At 34.8% G+C, this 23,635-nt stretch overlaps 1 protein-coding gene across 6 annotated transcripts in view; it reads right to left on the bottom strand.

Moving 5' to 3' along the window:
* EPHA5 (EPH receptor A5) overlaps positions 1 to 23,635 on the bottom strand; it is a 347,372-nt gene that overhangs the window by 23,285 nt on the left and 300,452 nt on the right. For all 6 annotated transcript variants that reach the window (XM_044226152.1, XM_044226154.1, XM_044226153.1 and 3 more), the window contains 6 exons: positions 21,458 to 21,525; positions 19,801 to 19,926; positions 15,251 to 15,436; positions 4,858 to 4,919; positions 3,212 to 3,421; positions 227 to 376 (listed from right to left, as the gene is read on the bottom strand). In XM_044226152.1, the coding sequence (XP_044082087.1) occupies positions 227 to 376; positions 3,212 to 3,421; positions 4,858 to 4,919; positions 15,251 to 15,436; positions 19,801 to 19,926; positions 21,458 to 21,525 (802 nt within the window). The remainder of the gene's footprint in view (positions 1 to 226; positions 377 to 3,211; positions 3,422 to 4,857; positions 4,920 to 15,250; positions 15,437 to 19,800; positions 19,927 to 21,457; positions 21,526 to 23,635) is intronic.

Here is a 23,635-nt window from a genome sequence, read left to right as displayed (position 1 = left end):
AAGGGACTGACTTTTATGTAATAGTAACTTCCTTTCCTTTGTACTAACTTATTTTGAGTTTCTGCATAAAGGCTATTTTGACAACAACAAAACAGATCAGAGGAGAAGCAAAGTATTTCCTTTTTTTAGGCAACTGCCATTGTGAGAAATGAAAAATGTTCTGTCTCCTGACTCAGAGAACAAAGCACTTCAGTCCAGACTTGAAGGAGAGTGGTTCCATACTCACATCTTGATTGGTCATCTCCCAGTAGGGTCTTTCCCCGTAAGACACAACCTCCCACAACACGATGCCATAGCTCCAGACATCACTGGCAGAGGTAAACTTCCGGAAAGCTATAGCTTCTGGGGCAGTCCATCTGATTGGAATTTTGCCTCCCTAAAATGGAAAAAGAATACAAGAATTACCACAGACTGCAAATGAATCTCAGGATATTGCTGCCTCCCTAGAAAGATCTGGAAAGAGATGTAGCATTTTTAAGTGAATCTGTTTGACAGCATGCAGTCTCTTTTCACATATCTCAGGCCGTGAGCACTTGTAGGCTGACTACTAATTGGCTGTCCGGAAGGTTTCTGGTTTAAATTCTGTTTGACTACTGGAACACATACAGGACCCACATCTCAATTACAGTATCATAATGGCAGCTCGAGGAGGGAAAAGTGGGCAGTCAAGCAAATCAATAAGTTATACTTTCATGACTTTCTAACAGAGAGTAAAGGACTAAAATTCCCAGGGCATTGCTTTTGTTGTTGTTATTGGTTTTTTTGCTGTTGTTGTTGGTTTTTTGTTTTTCCTTTAACACAGGAATTATAAACGGGAAGTCTTGATTGCTGAATGCAACCCTGAGAGGTTTAACAGTTAATAAGACAAGCGTGAAAATCAGGTATAGATATATTGTCCCCTATCACTGTGCAATTTCTTTTAGATTTGACTTTTATTTTCTGCCAATGTATTTTTGTGTTTGTTGTGTTACCGACTCTTTTTATTTTCATCTAAGAGATAGATCTCTCATTTAATTTAACCATATTAAAAATTATGGCAATTTGATTGTGTGAAAACTTAGGACATTATCAAGTCTGGAATTTTTTAATAGTAAAAAAAAAAATGGTTTGGTAGGTTTCCTCTTAGTTCACAAAATAAACACTTTTATATCCTGCAGGCAAACTCAGGAAAGCAAACATTTCATTCACAGGCAAAAATATATTTAAGGGGGAAATGCATAGGCTTTGAATATTTTCATATAAAAAAGATTAAGATTAATTTATGCCTTCCCATTTTGCAGAGAGGATATAATTTAACACTAGGAAAAATGGAACTTAAGTTGTTCTTTATGAATCAAAGTTTCAGGGCATGGGGAAATAACAGTTTGATGTAATGCTTGAAGTTGTTGCATGAGCTGCGGTTAATTTGAACTATTCAAACTATGTTTAAATTATTTGTCCTTTATATATATGGTAACACCACTTTAAGGAGACTTTCCTGATACATACTTTTGATAATTAAACGTTCATAGATAAGATCACAACATTAAGCATGGCCATGTGTCATTGGGATATCTATAATATGTTCTCACTATTCCTCTTAAAATCATAGTTCGTTGATTTACTTCAAACCTCAGCCTAGGAGTTTTCCTCTGGTCCTCTGACCATCATATCTGACATCACAATTATCTGAAGTTCCCTTATCTTCTCATCTCTCAGTATATGGTTTTCCACAAACTGCTCTCACAGCTCATTTCAGAGGAGTAGCTCTTGCGGGTCTCAGGAACTCTGCCTCTGTCCCCCTCTCCCCAGCATGATACACTGACACAGACCTTGACAAATCTATTTTATGCATTTAACCAAGATACCAACCAATCATAGTGGGAATGGACTTTTCTATAACCTCCTTCTTGATTAGGCTAAATTTATTAAGTGTAGCTCTAATCCCAAGAGAATTCTTAATTGAGGTTTCATTCAAGGCAAATAATGACAATGATAATTAGGTCTAGAAGAAGAGGGATATTCTACCAATTAATTTATTGATTTATTAAGCTAACGATTAGAGGGCTTTGTTTGCTTAGATAAGTTACTCTTAATTTTCAGTATAGTACAGTCCCTAAACATCCATGAGTCACAAAGCAACACTGAAAAAAATGAAAACAAAAACAGCCTCATAATCTATGAAAAGAGTTTATTCTTAGGCTATGAGTAGAAGTCATTTTTTAAAAATTGAATTAAATAAGCCAATGTGTAATATATCTATCTTAAGAATGTGAGATGCCCAAAGTGTTCTTCTGTATTGAAACAAAAGTTAACCAAATCTTATGGTGAAAAAGATACAATGAAAAATATTTCTAGCTTCACAAGGAGTTGGAACATTAAGGATATCTAATTTCATGTTTTCTTGACATTGAAAGGATTTAGAATTAAAATAAGGGATTCAAACTCAAAACGTGCAATACACAGACTGCCCAGAAAATTCTGTTGTACCAATACCCATCGTTTGCCAGCAGAAAAGAACTGTCGGGTACATGGTACATACCATATTGATTCAGGAAGCAATTACTTTGCTGGAAAAGGATGTTGATTTATGCTAATTATGACAACATGAGTTAGTGACCAATTTTCCATAGATGTGAGCTTAACAGTTAATATAACATGTCAGGGAAGTAATTAGGCATTAAAATACCTCCAGTAAATCAAAACTTTTTGAAGGAATAGTTCTTTTATTTTGTATCATGTGAGTCCTTAAAAGGGAGGTTTAGCTATTTTTATATTTGTTTTATAAAGGCAGACACTATAGTGCAGAGAGTTTAGGTTATCCAATAATGTTATACATGTTTATATATTCATATTATATATATAATATTAATTACTTTTAATGTAGGAGATTCTCTCTTTAACTTTCTCTTTTACATTTAAAACTCTGAATAATTTATATATTGTGGTATTCACTCTGAACCTAAAGTTTTTGTTTTCAGTAGCTGTAGGAAGAAAAATGAATTATTGCGCCCCAGAAACTGAATACTTTATTTGAGTTTAATATGTAAATTTGCTAATATTCAACAAGTAGAACTGTCAGATTTTTTTATTCCCCGCCCCCGACCATTCCTTTCTCTCTCTCTGTCTTCCTATGTGAGAGGAATGTTCTTTTTGCTATTTCCTTTAAAAATCTTTAAAAATTAATTGTCGCTCATCTATTGTGTCAGAAATGCATTCTGTTAGATCTTACCCTCGTGGTGTAGGCTGCCTCGGGATCATCCTCTAACACCCTGGAAAGTCCAAAGTCAGACACTTTGCACACAAGGTTACTGTTGATTAAGATGTTTCTGGCAGCAAGGTCTCTATGCACGTAGCCCATGTCAGAGAGGTACTTCATTCCTGCCGCGATGCCTCTCAGCATGCCAACAAGCTGAATCACAGTGAACTGCCCGTCGTTTTTCTATTAAAATGATGTAGAAATATTAATCCAGCAGCAACAATCACTGGGGGGGACATTTAAAAGGATCTGCCTTCGAGCCCCAAATTAATACTCTCACCAACCTCATATGCAATTTGTGTCTGAAGGAGAATGGAAAAAATTATGAAATAGATCATTAACTTTGGAACACAGATCAGTCCTCTGCTTGGTCAAAGCCAGCAAGGCTTTGAAAGCCCTTGTCAAAAATTGCAGTTAGTTGCCCTAACTAGCGTTGTAATTCCTTTCTTCTCAGTCATCAGAGGAGTATGTTCACCCCTCCAACCTAGTGCCTACCTTAGATGAACACTGTGCCTTTTTTGAGGTGCTCTGAGATAAACTAGCAGGATAGGCACATTGGGTAAAAAAAAAAAAAAAAAAAGAAGAAGAAGAAGTGGCCGGAGGAGATAAAGGAGATTCTTCAGGAGCATGTGGGAGGAAGAGGATGGAGCGATGACCAGGACGTTAGTGTCTCTCGGCAGCTTGCTGACGTTGTCAGGGGCCCTGGACTTAGCACAGGCACACAGCATAACGCCCAACTAATGACTATTTTGAAAAGTAGGAATAATATGGCCTTAAGAGACTAGAGAACTTGAAGATATGTATCAGAAATTTGGTAACAGAATCCGGTAGAGACTGGAGATTAGAAGAAAACTTGGCCTGGTGAGTCAACTGCCATCATCAAGGCACAGGACCCTGGAATAATCCCCAGAAAGGCCATCGTCCCATTACTTCTCCTAATCAATGGTAGCAGTCGCCATATGAAATGTGAAGAAGTAACAGGCTATCGCTTTAATCAGACATGCAAATATGTTACACTGTCTGGCACAAGACATAGGGTAGTAATACAGCGAGGTACCAACAATAAAATTTAGACATTTGCAGGTAAAAAGAATCTTTTCCTGCAACCCAGAAGATCTGACAGCATTAGTGATACTGTCTGTTAACTACGTGGCCATTCCTCTTGTACGAAGAGTGATTGGCTCTCTGATGGATTGTGAGTCTATTTGACCCCCTCATCAATACAGATGGTTTGCATGGACCTTAGACACTTTTTTCCTTGATACTAGATACTCTGAGAAAGGTACTTGTAAAAAAATCTTCTTCTTTTTTTGCCCCTTTCCTTTTCTTTCCTTCTGTCCTTCTTCCTTCCTTCTTCCTTCCTTTATCATCTCTTTCTTTCATTTTTTGGAAGGCTATTCAACATACATTTAAATAAAGTTGTAGGGACGTACGAATTAGATTTGTTTAAGTTTCTGGAAAGGGAAATTTACAAACCAAATTTTATTTCTTGAAGCATAACTATTCTGACTCCAGATATTTTTTTTGATTTAAAAACTCTAAAGTGGCTCAAATTCAACTTCAACATCACAGGCAGCATACAAACAACACTTTGAGTCATAAACGTGTTTCAAACCTACCTTTAAAAATGTATCTAAGGATCCGTTTTCCATGTACTCTGTCACTATCATCACTGGTTTGCCTGGAAAGAAAACAGTGGTATGAACTGCAACTTTTTGATTTTGCATTCTTATCTAGGAAAAGTTTACTGGAAGGTTTAATTTTTGTCCAAACTATATATATTCTTTTAAAAAATGTCCTCTTCGAATAGCAAGTAAATTCATGACATGCTGTTATCTTACTGTAATGGGTGGGGCTAATGAGAAGAAAGTATCAGAAGAATAATAACACTGGCACTTCTGATATAATAATACATCATTTTCAATATTAAAATCAATTTATGTCAAAATGAGTTTGAGGATGCATTTTATTTTAGAGGTAATGGTAAAGCATTGTGAATGTATTTTCTTTTCCACAATTCTGAACAAAACTCCTGTGCCATTTAACTGCACTACTTAAGAGTCCTTGACTATATGTTGTATTTGCCTAACTTTCTTTCTATATTCTTATAACTCTTTTCCTCGTGACTACTTCTCTTTTTCTCCTCTGTCACACACACAATCTCTATCAATCCAAATATTTTCATTCTTCAGAACTCTGTTCTAATTCCTCTTGCTATCTGGAAACTTCTCTTGCAATCATTGTTTCCTCGCCCTTCCACGTCTGGTACAGAAGTACAAGCTACAACATAGCTGGACAGACTCCAGAATCACACTGCCTGGCTTTGAATTCCAGAACAAGCACTTACTATGACATAATCTTGGGCGAGTCAATTATTAGCTCTGTGCCTCATTTTTCCCAACCGTAAAAGAAGGGTGTTAATGGCACCTGCCCCGTAGAGCTGTGGTGCATTTGCAAGTCACTTACAGTACAGCCTCTCACTTAGAATTTGTTGGTTAACTTTCTCGCTGGATACAAGTTGGCTGAGAAAATAGATCATATTTTATTCCCTATAAAACTATGGCATCTTTGAATATAATATATCTGTGATACAAAATGAAAAATACAAGATCAAAAGCCCTTCTTTATATGAGAAAATATCTAAAACTTGACTATCAGTTTTATCACCCCATATCAAAGATTTTATTTATTTATTTGTCAGAGAAAGAAGAAGCCAGTGAGGACAAGCAGGGGGAGCAGCAGGCAGAGGGAGAAGCAGGTGCCCCGCTGAGCAGGGAGCCTGATGCAGGACTCATCCCAGAATCCAGGATCATGACCGGAACCGAAGGCAGACGCTTAACTGACTGAGCCACCCAGACGTCCCAAACCTCAACTATATTTTAAAACTGTCCCTTTACTATTTAATAAAAGCATGCCACGTAAAATTTGTATTAATTTATTTTGAGGTAAGTAAAGAGATCTTGTGTCAGAAAAATCTATCTCATAGATCTATTAACAGACTTTATGTATTAGAAGGGAAAACAATGCTTGTACATTCAGGAAATGCATTATAATTAACATAATGAGATTCTCCAGAAGGAAATCTGTATTTTTCCTAAGTGAATAATTCAAGTCATAGAATTAGAACCTGCATATTTATTCATACAACACTAGAGGTGCAAATAAAGCTATAGGAAGTTAGACAATTACATATGAAGAAGAAATAACTAGGAAGAAAAAGATTTATTTCAACGTCAAGATCACTTAAAACTTACTATTTCAAATAAAAACATAGGACTGTCTAATTTCTTACTCAGATAATTATCTTTTTTTAAAAAATACTTCAGAAGGAATATTCTTTTAATGGAATGTGATAAGTATATTATGAAGTCACAGACACATTTCTCTTTTGCTTTTTAATGTTTATAAAAGTAATTTAAAATTTTGTCTGAAATAATTCATTGGGCATATGTTTGAAGATGCCTACATTCGGTGAAACACTACACATGCAGAGAATGAGCACTAGACGTGGGGATGTCATTTGAGCTGAACCTTAAAGGCTTCAGGGGTCACTCGTGTCATAGAAGGAGGCAGATTCTCCAGCAAGAAGAGGTAGCATGTGCCAAGGCATCTGGTCATGAAAGAGCCCATCAAGTTCAACTATGGCTAGAACCCTGGATTTTCACCCAGAAGTGATAGGAGATGAGTTGGGAAATGCTTTTTTAAGAAACCACCCGGCCCACAGTAGTAAAATAAATAACTAACTAAACAAATACAAATCATAATGTATTTATAAATGCCTGTCACAGCACAACAGAAGATTGTAATTTTTTTCATAAGTAAATTACAATATAAGATCATAAATGGAGAAAGACTTGTAATGTAACTTTAATGACACTGCCACATCCATTTTATTTCAGACAAATTTTAAAATAGACAAAGTTCTGCTTAGACCCTTTTGGTCCCATTCTCACATCCAAGAGCCCCTTTCAGATGTTCATTAATGTTGAAGCTCATTTTCTTTTCGAAGTCTACAACTAATGTACTACCCCAAGAGTGAAAGCCAGAATTTCTGACACCTGCCGTGGCACACGCTTCTCTGTATTCTAAGTTACGCCAGGCATAACGCTGGAGTATCCCGGAATGGCCTGCTGTAGTAGACATAACCCCTTCATTTGCCTGATTTCAGGAACTCAGAAGTAATGGGGAGGAAGCTGAGTTGGGAAATCCTGGCAGCAGCTTTTTAACAAACACTAACGAAGTATTTCAATAAATGTACAGCTAATAGAGCCAAAGAGTATGTACTGGCTAAACATTAGCACTGACCCAACTAGAAGGAGGCCTACATTTTCTGGAATCTGCCTGGGTAGCTCTTTTATTCTGACTTTGACCCCTACTTACAGAAGTCCATTGGGGAAATCGTTACAGTATAAATGCAATGGAAAGAACTGATTTCCAACAGATATCCAGAGACGATAGAGTTAGCTTCCCCTCAATGGTGCCCCTTAGTTTGTAGTGTATAGTAGCTGTCTTGTCCATCAAACCAAAAGCTGCTCTGTGGCTATCATTACTCACTCTGCCTCAAGTCCTTTATGACTGCAGCAACTTCCTTATAGCTCTACTCACAAAAGTTTCCATTTTCTCCTATTCTCTTTTTTTAGAATTTCTTCATTTTAGCTACCTTTAATTTTTTGGAGTCCTTTTTTTTAAAAAAAAATTTTCTTTTTACCATCATGGGTCCATGGTACATATTTAGTACTGCTCACCCAAGGTCTATTGCACAGAAATTGGAAAGAATTCCCATGTAAAAATATTTTTTTTTTCTTTGATGAGTTTGTTTCTTAAAAATACAAATTTTCATAGCACGCTTTTATTAAATAGTAAAGGGACCTTTTAAAAATATAGTGAGGTTAGTGTGGAATGATAAAACTAACAGTAATGTTTTAAATTCACTGAGCTTAGGAGAAAAAAAATGTATACTCTAAAGTGAATGAACTGATCAGAAGATTTATTGACATTGAATAATATACATTTGGATAGAAAAATATAAGTGATTACTTTTTAGGGAAATGGGCACCTGACATTTGTTCTATAAGATTTCTTAGACTTCATCACCTAGTTTTAAAAGTCAGATTAATTATTTATGACAGTGTAGGTTGTAATGTCAATAGCAAAAAATATTTGAGAAGTATGATAAGGAACTAAAACACTTCTCACATTTTAGAAAATGGGAGAAAAGCAATTAAAATGAATGTTTGCAAACAAGCACGATCTTCTTTTGTTGACAAGAATAAGACACGTTAGGACCCATTCGATTATTTTTCATGCTTGAGTCATTTTAATGCTAATTATATTTAGTTTGGCTTATGTTTTGTCTCAGTTCATGCTAGCCTGCAAGAATGACATAGCAATAATTAATGTGGCTTACTCTAACCCTCGTAAATTCAATAAAACCGTATAAATCATTTTCCATTATCCAGCTCGAAGTACAGACAAAAAATAGATTTGTCAATAATTTTGAAAGCATATTATCAAAAATCTATATAAAACAAGCTCATAAAGCATGTCAAAACATGATTCTAATCACAGAGTAGAGTTCTTATATTACTTTATATTATTTACCAAAGACCTAGCCCAGGCAGAGTCTAAGTAGAAATAGAAACATATTTATAGAATTCACCACTCTTTTATTTTAATCATTCAGTACTGGTGATCATAAAAGAGCTACAATTTGTTGATTTATTGGATTTTCACTCTTCACAAGGCACAATGTTATTTTTAATTTTATTAAATTCCATAATAGTGGCATTACAGAAGACATTTTTCAGAAACAGAAAAGTCAGGCTTAAAAAGATTCAATATATGATGGGTTGATGAGTGCAAATGTATAAGAAACAAAGCTGGGAATCAAATTTATGTCCATCTGACTATAAAAGCTATTTTCCTTTCCTCCACACTATAATACCTATAATTTCAAAATACTTATTTTAAAGTTTAAATTTTATTTTATTTATTTTATTTTATTTAAATTTTGTTTTAAAACCTCACAATTATTTACTCCTTTCTGTTAATACAAGCTTGGTCATCATGACCATGGTGCCACAAACTATCCAACCATTAATGGCAGATCCAGTAGGAAGTCAGCTTCTCTCAGTAAGTAACACAACCTCACATATAACCTTACATATGACTATTACTTATATATGTTCTGATTGTTCTGAAGTTTTCACACTTGAAAATGTAAGAAGAAAGATACATCTGAGGGTATTTTATTACAATAGAAAAACTGAGTTTGTTTCCTAACTCTGCGACTTTTTTTGGTGCTAGCGTTCATCACAAATCCAAAAGGAAAGAGAATATGCCACCCTTGGCAAAGCAGTCCTTTTCCATAAGATAGCTCAAAGTTAGGTGAAACAAACTTCGGGGAATGTGGCTCTAGCCCTTGTTTTTCATAGCATTGCCCCAACAGCCTGGAGAGCTGTCATCTATTGGGAGATATTAGAAATGCATAATCCTAGGTTCGATCTGATCTAATGAAACACATTCTACATTTTACAATATCCTCAGGGGCACGGACAATTTTGAGAAACAGTAAACTAGGCCACATCACAGAAGTTGCAGCTAAATCTGGGCTTATTTTATTTGCATTGATTCCAGATGCTTTTCTGAAACCATTAGCTCATCAATAAACACTTGATACCACTTAAGCCTCCATTCAGGGAGCATTTGATTTAGAAGCATCATAATTCACTGGAGAATAATTGTCACTGGGTTTCTCTTAGAAATATTTTACAAGACTTGTAAATAATTAAAAGTAAGCCTGTGCTTACACTTACATATCTACAGTTTTATTTCACTCAGTCATTCTGGTTTGGGTTAGATTCCATTTAGTACACTAACACTTGCAGCTGTTTGAAATTACTTTTATTTTGACCCCAAGGGAAACTTGAGAAAACTCAAATATCATGGTTCAATTATTAATGGTTAATGGTCAATGAGAAAATGGAATCTTGTGCTTAGGACAGGAATAGATTATGCTTATTAAAGGGATAAGGAGGGGAGATCAAAGTATGGGGCAATTAGAAGGGTATTCATATTTTAATTCCATTATGGTCTTTAGTTGTTGGTTAACATTGTAGAGAAAAATCATTTATAACATTCTGTAATTTTAATTTTGGGAAAGATGATAAAGTAAAAAGTTGATATACCTTACCTGAAACAGGAGCATGAAAACACCACGTCTCTAAATAGAATCTCGAAACTTTCCCTAATATCTTCTTGTATTCCAGATTGTTTACACTGATAAACTTTTTCAGTAGATGCTCATTTCTCAAATTAGGAATTAATTTGAGTTGTTCTGACATTACTGAAGGTAGATGATTACTTATGGAACGGAAATTATGAACTTTTCAGAGGAGATGGGGAATCCGAGAATTAAGAAATCTGATAGTTTTCTTTTATTAATAATGAAAATAACTTTAAAAATACAATGATTAATTTACTAATAGTCAATCTATGAGATAATAAATTTTGTTTGTATAGTTCTATTTTATTTTTTGATGAGCAAGAATTAGATTTTATCAGGAATAATACTTATAAATAGCTAATAATTATTTTACACATATTTCCTAAACTTCATTCTATGCCTTAACAAAGAAAAACAGGCACTAAATCAATAAGCTGGCTTTTATTTCTACTTCAGCTTTAAATTTGTTACCAATGCGGTTTATCACTGGTTCATAGAATTTATTTCCTTACGTGAAATGCACATTGTAAAATTCAAGTATACTTACACTTTAAAACATTTACATTTTTACATCTCAGGACTAAAGGTAAATCAGTCACTACATACTTATAGGCCTCTCAAATGTAAGTTGTCCAAACTAAACTACTTATTACTAACCACAGTCTTGATTCTACTAGACTTTTCCCTATAAATGGCAATTCCTTTCTTTGAAGAACTAATGACAAATAATTAATAATTATTGACTCTTCTCTTTTTCTCACACTCCATATCTAAATCACAAGAAGCCTTTCTGTGATTGTCTTCAAAATATCGAAAGAATCCAACTACTACTCTCCAGGCTAGATCAGCACCATGATCTAGTCCATAATGACGTATGAATGTCAGTAGCCTCCTCATGGTCTCCCTGCTTAAACATAGGCTCTTACTATCTATACTTAACATGGCAGCCAGACCGATCTTGTTAACACAGATAACAGATTCCATCACATCTTGGTTCTAAAGACTGCAAAGCTAAGACTAAGAGATGGTGTTTATAGGGACCAAATATTGTGCACCATCTCTCCTCCTCCTACATCTCCAAGTTAAGTTCCTTCCAGACTCCCCTCCTTCATTCCATTGAAGCAACAATGGCCTTGATATTTCTTGAACACCCCATGTAAGTTGCATTTAAGACTTGCTGGTGCTTATTTCTACAACATTCTGTCCCCAGATATTTGTCAGACCCACACCTTCACTTTATTCAAGCCTTACTAGAGAGGCCTTTTACTAAATAAAATAGAAATTACCAATCCTCAACAAAAGCAATCCCTTGTTTCCTCACCTAGCTTTATTTTCTTATTTAATATATTATAAATATATTTACTCATTTAGTTTCTGTCTCCCCACCCAAAGTAAACTTCATAAAGCAGGAAATCAGTCTGTTTAATCTCTGATGTATCCTGATTAATAGCTATGGACATATATTAGGTGGTCAGTTAATATCTGTTTGTCAAGTGTATATATGAGATTGGTAATGTACACTCTTTAAGAGCTTGGGTTTGGAAGTTATGTGAAAGTTTTAAAATGTGGCATTATTCTATGCTAGTTTTATGATACTAAATAAGGTATTTAACCTCTTTAAAGTTGATTTTTCTCATCTGTAAAATGAGAACAAATACTAGTGTCTAAATAATAGATTATTGTGCAGATTAAAGGAGATAATAAAGAGAATTAAGCTTAGTAAATTCTTAAAATAATGATTAGTAGTAGTAGTAGTAAGTGTTATATAAAAGATCTTTTGAAAAGATTCTCAAGCTATTTCCTTTATATGAACTTTTTTTCAAAACAACCTTAGTTTTATAGGATAAGATTTTCAAAATGAAATAAAACTATATATCTTGCTAGTTTTAAATGTTTATATAAATGCATCTAGTCATTCCACTTAGTTAATACCATTTATGTCTTTTTTTTTTTTTTTTAATCACCTAATGTGTCTGGCCCTGTGATAGAGGCTAGGGAGGCTATAAACATGTATTAATTTCAAGTAGCTCATTTTGTAGTAAGGATGATAAAATGTGTGGAGGGATAACTATGATATCACTATACATACAACTATGAAGTGCTTGAGTATATAAGATCGAGTGTGTAAGGTTGTCCCTGGCAGAGAATTTACTCATTCAACAGATATATGAAATGCTACACATGCTGAGCACTGATACAGGAACACACAGGTGAGCAAGACAATAAAAACTGGGGCCCTTTGAGGCTTAAGTTCTAATGTAGAACCTGGAAGCTTTCCTTTACTGAGCTACTTGTGGATGGGAAGCTTTCCTTTACTGAGCCATTCAACATTATCTAGTGGTTCTTGTATGCAAGGCAGGCACCGAGAATAGAAAGAAAAAATGAAGATAAATGACAATGATCTCATGGATAAAGCCACATCTGAATTAATATTGAAGGTCAAGTAGAGCCAAGAAAAGTGGAGAGGACAGTTTATGGCTGAATCAAGTATTTCAAAGAGGTAGAACAAGGACTCGATAAGAGTTTTTCTGGAAAAGAAATAGTGAAATGTGGGGTTATGGCCAAAATTACATGGGGTTAAGCGTCAAAGTATATATACTTTGCTTCATTTTTTGCTTGTTTGGTGATGAATCATCAGAGGAAAGCAGTGATTTAGTAAAATCTACCTTGGGGCAGTATGTATGGTATGGGCTAAGATAAGACAAAAGTGGGAAGGCTAGTTTGAGGATTGTTGAAATATCCCTGGAAAATATATAGTAAGAGCCTGTAAGATGGAAGTGACTTTAAAAGATAGAATGAAATACTATATTTGAAAAGTAATTGCAAACTTATCTAATAAGTCAGAATTGTCTGTTTAAAAAATCAGTTATCATTGAATGTGCTATCTCCTCAGACATAGAAATAGAAACAAATAAGGAGAGATTTCTCTAATGTTTCTCTAATATTTTTCTTAAAGTTATTAATTTTACAGGAGAACTATATTTATTTGTACATGATCCTAGATTAAGAAATATAACTATGAATCATTTTAGGACTCAATAGAAGTATTCCTTTAGTCCACTTTGACAATAATTTCTACAAGTGGGGAAAGATAAATCTTAAAGAACTAAAGATGCTGCAATAGGAAAATTATTTTTCCTATTTTTCTTTTAATTTTGAATCTCTTCAAATCATAGAAGTTGGCACTGTATATATTACATTAAAGCATCTTGTATTGCGAGTGAGCCAATTAAGCCAGGACCTGTGGGGTTTTTATATCATTTCTCATGAAGTCTCTCAGGAATATATAAGTATTTCTGATATGCCCTCTTTAACAACACATCACAGAAGGAATTTGAATTTGGGCTCATGTTTCTGGCATGTAGAGCAGTGGTATAAGAAAGATGAAGGTTCATGATGGCCCCACCCATAGGTGTGCGACTTCAGACTCCCTACCTCAGCTACAATCAGAAAAATCATGAGATTTAGTTGCACTTATGTCTCATTATCTGTGTGCTGCAGGTTGAGAATAATTGTTGAATAAATTAGCATCAGATCAGAGAGCATGAAATTAAGGACACAAATAAAGTGAGTTGCAACATGGTAAATTAAAAACAAGCTGAAGACTTCCTAGGCTGAACATCAAGAGGTACATTTATTAAGGGAGAATGCAGTTTGAACTCACATAGAACAAAAAATGGGACAGAAATATTTTAAATATTTTCATTTTGCTTTACGTATATATGTAGTTTCATGGCAGCAACAGCAAACAGAATATTTGATTAGGAAATAGACATTTCTAATCTGTATTTCCAGCTCCAGTACTGTTTTTTAGACTAAAATTTATAAAATTTAGATATGATCATGTGTTCATAAAGGTTTCAAGTACATATAAAATATATGACAAATTTAGTTGACTTAATATGAGAAATTTAGTTGTCTTAGTTTGTCTCAGTCAGGACCTATTCATAGTAAACAAGTTTTATAGCAAATCAGGGGTCTATAAAAGGAAATGAATATTAATTATAATAATTTTGGGGTGTTGTCCACTAGTATCTGATGCATTCACTTAGATTAAAATAAATATTCACTACTCTAATTAGCTGCAGGTTTATTCACACACACATACACACAAATATATATATATATATATTTTTTTTTAAGATTTTATTTATTTATTTGACAGAGAGAGATCACAAGTAGGCAGAGAGGCAGGCAGAGAGAGAGGAGGAAGCAGGCTCCCTGCTGAGCAGAGAGCCCGATGCGGGACTCCATCCCAGGACCCTGAGATCATGACCTGAGCCGAAGGCAGCGGCTTAACCCACTGAGCCACCTAGGCGCCCCCACACAAATATATTTTAATTTAATCAGTTCAACAATATTACAAGTTAGGTATGATGTCTCTCTTTTTTTGGTGATATTGGGGCTCAAAATGTTTAACTGATCATGGACTGGTTTAACTTTAGGTATAATGGACTTACATAAATATTTAAGACACTGTCTGTATTTTCCAGGAGCAGATTTTTTTTTACTTCTTCTTTTTTTTTTTTTGGTAGCAAAAGAGACAAAATTAAATGAAATATTTGAATAAGAATTTTGGGCAAATGGAAGATCATTACAAATAACTGCAAAGATCAGCTTGGACAAGAATCTATTAAAATACAGGAAAATTAATTATTAATATTAGAGACATTTTGAATAAGATTGCTGTGGCTAATTTTCTTTTTATCCTGAAATTAATAATAACCTAATAGAAGACACCCAGATATTCCTGATACACACACACATGTAATTTCTACTGTACTCACTTTTGGTCACAACACCTTCTAAGTGAATGATATTAGGATGATCAAACTGCCCCATGATACTTGCTTCACCCAGGAAATCTCGGCGTTGCTTTTCTGTGTAGCCTACTTTCAGGGTTTTGATTGCCACAGGTAATTCTCTTTTTCCTGGAAGTTTCAAACGTCCACTACAAACTTCACCAAATTCACCTTGTCATAAAGATGGAAAAACACAAAATTATTTCAACTCTTTACCCTAATAGTATGCTAAAGTCCTAGATTATTAATGTTTAGACAAAACAGTATTAAAGGGGAGTCCAAACTTCATTATCAGTGGTAAGAGAATAAGTGGTGCTTTGGGAAAAATCGTCTACTGGTGATCATAAAACACTGGGGTTATTAGCGTCATCCATCTCACTTACAAAAACCTTAATGAAAACATTAGAAAGAAATTGAATGTAACTGACTGAAAATCACTTCCCTCCTCCTTCTCTTTCTACGATAGCAGTGCCTTAATTAAGAACAGGAAAGGAAGAAAGTTTATGGAAGGACAAAAAGGAAATAATTCTTAAGGAGGAGATGATTCATAAACAGAGTAACCGAGTGCTTAAACTATGTAAATAGTTTCGGGTACTACAAATTATATATAGAATATAAAAATAGTAAATAATAAAATCTTATGTTTGAATATACATATTTTTGCTGTGTATTTTTTTTTTATTTTATAAAACAAACATTTGCTGGTTTAAAGATTTTATTTATTTATTTGTCAGAGAGAGAGATGGAGAGAGCACAAGAAGGGGGAGTGGCAGGCAGAGGGAGAAACAGGCTCCCTGCTTAGAAAGGAGCCCAATGCAGGACTTGATCCCAGAATCCTGGGATCATGACCTGAGCCAAAGGCAGATGCTTAACCAACTCAGCCACCTAGGAGTCTCACATTCTCAGGTTAAAATATGAGCTCCACAGAAGGAAGCATTAAAATATGACAAATAACATACCACTTTGAAAGTAAGTCAGTTATGAAAGATTTTAAAATATCCTACGTTACATCGGAACATTAAAAAAAAAAAGATCAGGATATTGACATGGTATATTCTATAATATAAACACAAATTAAAAGAAAAGAGAAAGGACCCCAAAAGATAAAATCATGAATGATAGAAAAGAGATCACAACCAACACCACAGAAATACAAACAATAAGAGAATATTATGAAAAATTCTAGAACAACAAACTGGGCAATCTGGAAGAAATGGACAATTTCTTAGAAACTTACAAACTACCAAAACTGAGAAAGGAAGAAATAGAAGATTGTAACAGACCCATAACCAGAAAAGAAACTGAATCAGTAATCAAAAATCTCCCAACAAACAAAAGTCCTAGACCACATGCCTTCTCCAGGGAATTCTACCAAACATTTTAAGAATGTTAATGCTAATGCCTAAAAATACAATAAAATAAAATAAAAAGAAGAGCTAATGATTATTCTGCTCAAACTGTTCCAAAAACAGAAATGGGAAGAAAGTGAAAAAAGAAAAATGAAAAAAAAAAAAAAAAAGAAAGAAATGGAAGAAAAACTTCCAAACTCATTCTATAAAGTCAGCATTATTTTGATCCCCAAACAAGACAAAGACCCACTAAAAGGGGGAATTAGAAGCCACTATCTCTGATAAACATTGATGCAAAAATTCTCAATAAAATACTAGCAAATCAGATTCAACAGTACGTTAAAAGAATTACTCACCACAATCAAGTGTGGTTTATTCCTGGGCTGTAGGGGTGGTTCAATATTCACAAATCAATCAACATGATATAATACATTAATAAAAGAGAAGATAAGAACTATATGATCCTGCCAATAGATGCAGAAAAAGCATTTGACAAAATACAGCATCCTTTCCTGATAACAAACCATCAACAAAGTAGGGTTAGATGGAACAAACCTCAACATCATAAGGCCATATATGAAAGACCCACAGCTAATATCATCCTCAGGGGGAAAACTGAGAGCCTTTCTCCTATTGTGGGGAACAAGACAAGAATGTCCACTCTCACCATTACTTTAACGCAGTACTGGAAGTCTTAGCCTCAGCAATCAGGCAACAAAAAGGAAGGCAAGGAAGAAGTCAAACTTTCATTATTTGCAGGTGAAATGACACTCTGTATAGACAACCTGAAAGACTCCACCAAAAAATTGCTAGAACTCATACACGAAATAAGCAAATTTGCAGGATTTAAAATCAACATACAAAAATCCATTGCATATCTATACACCAATAACAAAGCAGCAGAAAAATAAATCAAAGAATCAATCCTATTTGCAACTTCACCAAAAACAATAAGATACCTAGGAATAAATCTAACTAAAGAAATAAAAGATCTGTATTCTAATAACTATAGAACACTTGTGAAAGAAATTGAAGAGGACACAAAGAAATCAAAAAGCATTCCATATTCATGGACTGGAAGAACAAATATTGTTAAAATGTCTATAATACCCAAAGCAATCTACAGACTTATTGCAATCCTTATCACAATATCAAAACCATTTTTCAAAGAACTAGAACCAATAATCCTAAAATTTTTATGGAACCACAGAAAACTTTGAATAGACAAAGCATTCTGAAAAAGAAAAACAAAACTTGAAGCATCATAATTTCAGACTTCAAACTACATTACAATGCTGTAGTGATCAAGACAGTATGGTACTGGCACAAAAATTGACACATACATCAATGGAACAGAATAGAAAACCCAGAAATGGACCCACAACTCACTCAATGGTCAACTAATCTTTGACAAAGCAGGAAAGAAAGTTAAATGGAAAAAAGACAGCCTCTTCAGCAAATGGTGATGGGAACATAAGACAGCACATTCAGAAGAATGAAACCAGGGTGCCTGGGTGGCTCAGTGGGTTAAGCCACTGCCTTCGGCTCAGGTCATGATCTCAGGGTCCTGGGATCGAGTCCCGCATCAGGCTCTCTGCTCAGCAGGGAGCCTGCTTCCCTCTCTCTCTCTCTCTCTGCCTGCTTCTCTGTCTACTTGTGATTTCTGTCTGTCAAATAGACAAATAAAATTTAAAAAAAAAAAAGAAGAATGAAACTGGACCACTTTCTGACACCAGACATAAAAATAAATTCAAAATGGATAAAAGACCCTAATGTGAAACAGGAAACCATCAAAGTGCTAGAGGAAAACACAGGCAGAAACCTCTTTGACTTTGCAGTAGGAACTTCTTACTGTACACATCATCACAGGCAAGGGAAACATAAGCAAAAATAAACTATTGTGACCTCATCAAGTTAAAAAGCTTCTGCACAGCAAAGGAAACAATCAACAAAACTGAAAAGCATCCTATGGGATGGGAGAAGATATTTACAATGATATATCTGATAAAGGGTTAGTATCCAAATTCTACAAAGAACTTATCAAACTTGACACCCGACAAATAACCCAGTCAAAAACTAGACATGAATAGATATTTTCCCAAAGAAGACATCCAGATGGCTAATGGACACATGAAAAGATGCTCAACATTACTCATAATCAGAAAAATACAAATCAAAACCACAATGAGATATCACCTCACACCTCTCTGGATGGCTAAAATTAACAACACAAGAAATAACAGGAGTTGGTAAGGATGCCAAGAAAGGGGAACGATCTTTCACTGTTGGTGGGAATGCAAACTGGCGCAGCCATTCTGGAGAACAGTGGAGGTTCCTGAAAATGTTAAAAATAGAACTATCCTACAGTCTAGCAATTTCCCTAGTAGGTATTTACCCAAAGGATAAAAAAAATACAGTTTCAAACAAATTCAAAATTATATATGCACCCTGATGTTTATAGCAGCATTATCAACAATAGCCAAACTATGGAGAGAGCCCAAATGTCCACTGACTGATGAATGAATATATTATATACAATGGAATATAACTCAGCCATCAAAAAAAAAGTGAAATCTTGTCATTTGCAATGACATGGATGGAGCTAGAATGCATTATGCTACATAAAATAGGTCAGTCAGAGAAAGAGAAATGCTGTTTGATTTCACGTACACGTGGATTTCAAGAAAGAAAACAGATGAACATATAGGAAGGGGGAAAAGGATAAAAGGAGGGACAGAAACAACCCATAAGGGACTTTTTTTAAAAAAAGATTTTATTTATTTGAGAGAGAAAGAGACAGAGAGAGTGAAAGAAAGAACACAGCTGGGGTGAGGGGCAGAGAGAGAAACAGACTCCCTGGGAGTCCAATGCAGGGCTCAATCCTGGAACTCCAGGATCATGACCTGAGCTAAAGGCAGACACTTAACCAACTAAGCCCCGCAGGTGTCCTGCCATAAGAGACTCTTAAGGATAGAGAACAAACTGAAGATTGATGGAGGGAAGTGGTGGGGGGTGAGCTAGATGGGTGATGGGCGCTAAGGAGGATGAGCACTGGGAACTGTATATAAGTGATGGATCACTGAATTCTACTCCAGAAACAAATATTGCGTTGTATATTAACTACCTAAATTTTATATGAAAAATAGAATAAATAAATATAAGTATGAGTTAAACACACTATTGTACCTGCTCCAATAACTCTTTGAATGGTGATGCATGAAGCTTCTATCTCCTTGGCAAATTCATGGACAGCTTGATTGGGATCCTCATAGGTGTGTGGATCAATATAAGTTCTTACACCTGGCAGCTTAACTGGAAAAATAAATGTGCATTAAAATATAACTGTTTATAAGGATGAATGAAATCAGACATTATTAATCCCTAATCCCTTAAATCCCTAATTCCTAGAAATGCCCAAGCTCTAAGGACAGCCCTCACCCCCCTCAGTTACAGGAGTCATTTGTATAGCTATGTCATTATTACAACTGTAGAAATCTGGATTGTTGGTATGTACAAGAAGTTCATATATGACAACATATATGAATAGATATTATCTTTCAACAATAATGTTCATAGAGTCAGTCTCCTAGGCAAACTAAGGTAAGTTTGTTTCCTACACTGGATAATGAAATGCTGTGAGTGGCTGTTTTGTTACTCTGTTTCACTTAAAATGCTATCATAGATGAATTTTGATTTTATATAAAAATAATTTAAAATAATTTTTCTGGTGCTTTGGTCCAGTAAGACTAACACAGAAGTCAAAAGAAAAAGGTAAGTTCTATCTTTTACTCTACCCCTGTTATTTCATGGCTTTAACTAAGACTCTATGATTCTATGAGCCTCAGTTTCATCACATTTAATGGCTACCAATTTCACAAGTTGCTTTTTTTTTTTTTTTTTTTTAAGGATAGATAGCATTAAATAGGATAGGACCTATGAAAACAGATTCAATGCTTTGCAGCATGAATTATGGCTTCAATGATTTTGACTTTTATGGTCATAGCAGAGTGACAAAAACAAAAGAAATTATTTTCATTTACTTGTCAAATCAACTAATGCCATACTATTTATGAAAAATGCACATTTTATTTTTTTTTAATGTTATTTATTTGACAGAGAGAGACACAGCAAGAGAGGGAACATAAGCAGGGCAAGTGGGAGAGGCAGAAGCAGGCTTCCAGATGAGCAGGGAGCCAGAGCGGGCCTCAGTCCCAAGACTTGGGGATCATGACCTGAGCTAAAGGTAGTGGTTTAATGACTGAGCCACCCAGGTTCCCCTCAAAATGCACATTTTAAAATACCATTAATTTGAACTCACTTAGTCTAGTTTTTAAAGTATGGTATCAAAACTTGATTTTCTGTGTTTTTAAAAAGGATAGTCTTTTTCAAATCATTGAATGAAGATTGTTGCTATAGGATCTGCACAGGAAACTCCTGCTAAAGTGCTAGAAAAAGAAGAAAGATACTGAGAAATTTTATTTGCTTCTTCCAATGGTGTTATTTAATGATAACTTTCTACCAACTCTGCTGGAAGAAATTAGAATTGGCCTGGAAATTTGGTTTAAAATATAATAGCTTTTTATAATGATTGAGAAGGGTTTTTTTTTTTAATTATATTGAAGGTTTGTTTTATAAAATTGAATAAATCATCCAGCTGTTGTCTAGAGTCGGGCAGCAATGCCCCCAAGCCCATATGCTTTACAGGAACATAATGGAACACTTACATTTTTTTAAACACAATATTTTGGTCAGTTATTACAAATCTCTTTGTCTGAAAGTACATAAAAATAAAAATAAAACCTCCTCTATTTTGTTTTCTCTTGATTCTTTATAATTTGCTTACTGTGCCCATTATGAAAATGCATCTTTTCCTCTTCCGGATCTTGTTTTGCTTTGCTGTAACCACACCGCCTGGAACAGAGGAAGCTACAATTAGCTACATCTCCAAGTGTTGAATCCCATGAAGCCCAGAAGCTCAAAATGCAATTGAAATGATTGCAGGCCTAACTGATTTTCACACTAGTCGCATGAAAAACACCAGTCCTTCTTTTGGATGAACGATATTTCCGCCATCCGTATCTCTCAGTCTTGCCCAGATTTCACTGGGAAGTCAGAATCCATCCAAGTCCTTTCTTTCTTTCTTTTTTTTTTTTAATTCTCTCTACCATACACCACACTCCAGATATTTTCTGTTTCCTTTCTGTCTTTCTCGCTTTTTTTTTTGTCGCCTCAGAAGCCTTTTTTACAGAATGCACCGCCCGAAATATGTCTCTGATTCAATAGTGTCCTCCTTTCAATATCTTACTCTATCTTTTTTTTTTCCTCTCGTTTGGGGGTCTTTCTCCACTCAGTCCACTTAGATCACTACCAATTAAGCAAACCTGCAACCTTTCTCAGTTCAGCTCCACTCCCCAAATCTTACTCTCTCCCATTTTACTTAACTCCTTACTAATTTCAGGGTCCTTGCCACCTGTTCTTGTTACTGAAAAAAATCTGCTCTTGGAGGTTCACAAATGACATAATCACCTCATGACTTTATCTTAGTTTTTAATTATTCATGATGGTCTGAAATCTCTGACTACTCCTGTCCTGACGCTTCTTGCTCCTCCTCTCATTTATGTGAACGTCTCTGGTTCTCTACCGTCAATCCGTTCATTTCCATCAATTTAATTAATACCTCCCTTCTGGTTTAATTCTTTTGAGAGCTATACTCTTATTCCATCACGGATTTATTTTATAGGGATATTCCATTGGCATACAGTCTCAACAGATGTGAAATACCAATCAGTATACTTCTCTTTACTTTCAGTCTTGATCAGTTGCCTTCTTTTTCTGTTAACAACACTGGCAGGGCCTTGGCCCCTTTAGGAACAAAGCCTTATCCTTGTGTACCTCACAGCAAATTAGTTGTCAAATCCCAAGCATTGTATAACATAAAAGTCTTACAATTCATCTCTTCTTTTTCATTAGCTCTACTGGTTCTTCAATTAAGGCTTTGTTATTTTTCATTTGGATTGCTTTAAGTGCCTCCGAACTGATGCTCTTGCATTCTGCAACTATTTTCCCAAACTCTACTAGACCTGGCTCTAGCCAAATTACCATAAATAAGGTTACTTTTCTACTTTGTTGTCTCCTAAGCCTTTAATCAATCAATAAGATAAAGATTTCTAAACATAGCCCTAATGCCTATTTCCTACGCTACCTCTGTTATCTTCAAGTACGTAAGACTATAGGTTCTCAGGTTCTCAAGATCTTTCTCCATGCTTCCACACATTTGCATATACTTGTTCCCACACCTCAGATATTCTTCCTAACAATTTTCAGTTACCAAAGTCTAGTTCAATTTTTGCCTTTTTCGTGGTCTTCTTTCTTCCTGATACCCCAACTTAATGCAATCTTTCCCCATGGGAACCTAACAGTTTTCTGTACTCCTGTCTCATTGTGATTCCCGTTTCAATGCAACATAATCATTTTGTATGTCTTTTACTATTTGGTTCTTTTACTATTTGCCAGTTTTGTAAACGACAGTAGACAGCATTTATCTATAAATTTCTGTAGTGACCTAGCGCCTCTTTCAGAGCTGGCACCAAAAATATTTGTCACATTGACGAATGAATAAATGAATGAGTGAACGATATGTTGATTGCATCTACACAATGACAAGTATTTAGAAAGTTGATGAATACTAAGTTGACGTGGTACATGATAAAACATTAAAACAACTGACTCAAATGAAAATATTTAAATTATTTTAGTGAAAGTCTAGGAAAGTGAATTTACTGTTCATAAGGTCTCATAACAAAATTGAGTTTATTAAAAACAAATTCCCATTCATTTCTGAATAAAGAAAATACAACCAAAAAGACAGATTGACAAATAATTTCATTATAAAGTTGGTTGAAAACTACTATGTGTTGTAAATGAAGTGTCCAATCCACACATACAAATGAGAACTTCCCCTTGTTTACATATTCTATATTTCTTTAATATACGTGTATTTTGATATAGAAATGAAACCTAT

Source organism: Neovison vison, chromosome 11 (genome assembly GCF_020171115.1).
Source record: "Neovison vison isolate M4711 chromosome 11, ASM_NN_V1, whole genome shotgun sequence".
NCBI classification, from domain to species: Eukaryota; Metazoa; Chordata; class Mammalia; order Carnivora; family Mustelidae; genus Neogale; species Neogale vison.
Note: the sequence above shows the minus strand (reverse complement) of the source record. Positions and strands in the feature narration are given on the sequence as shown.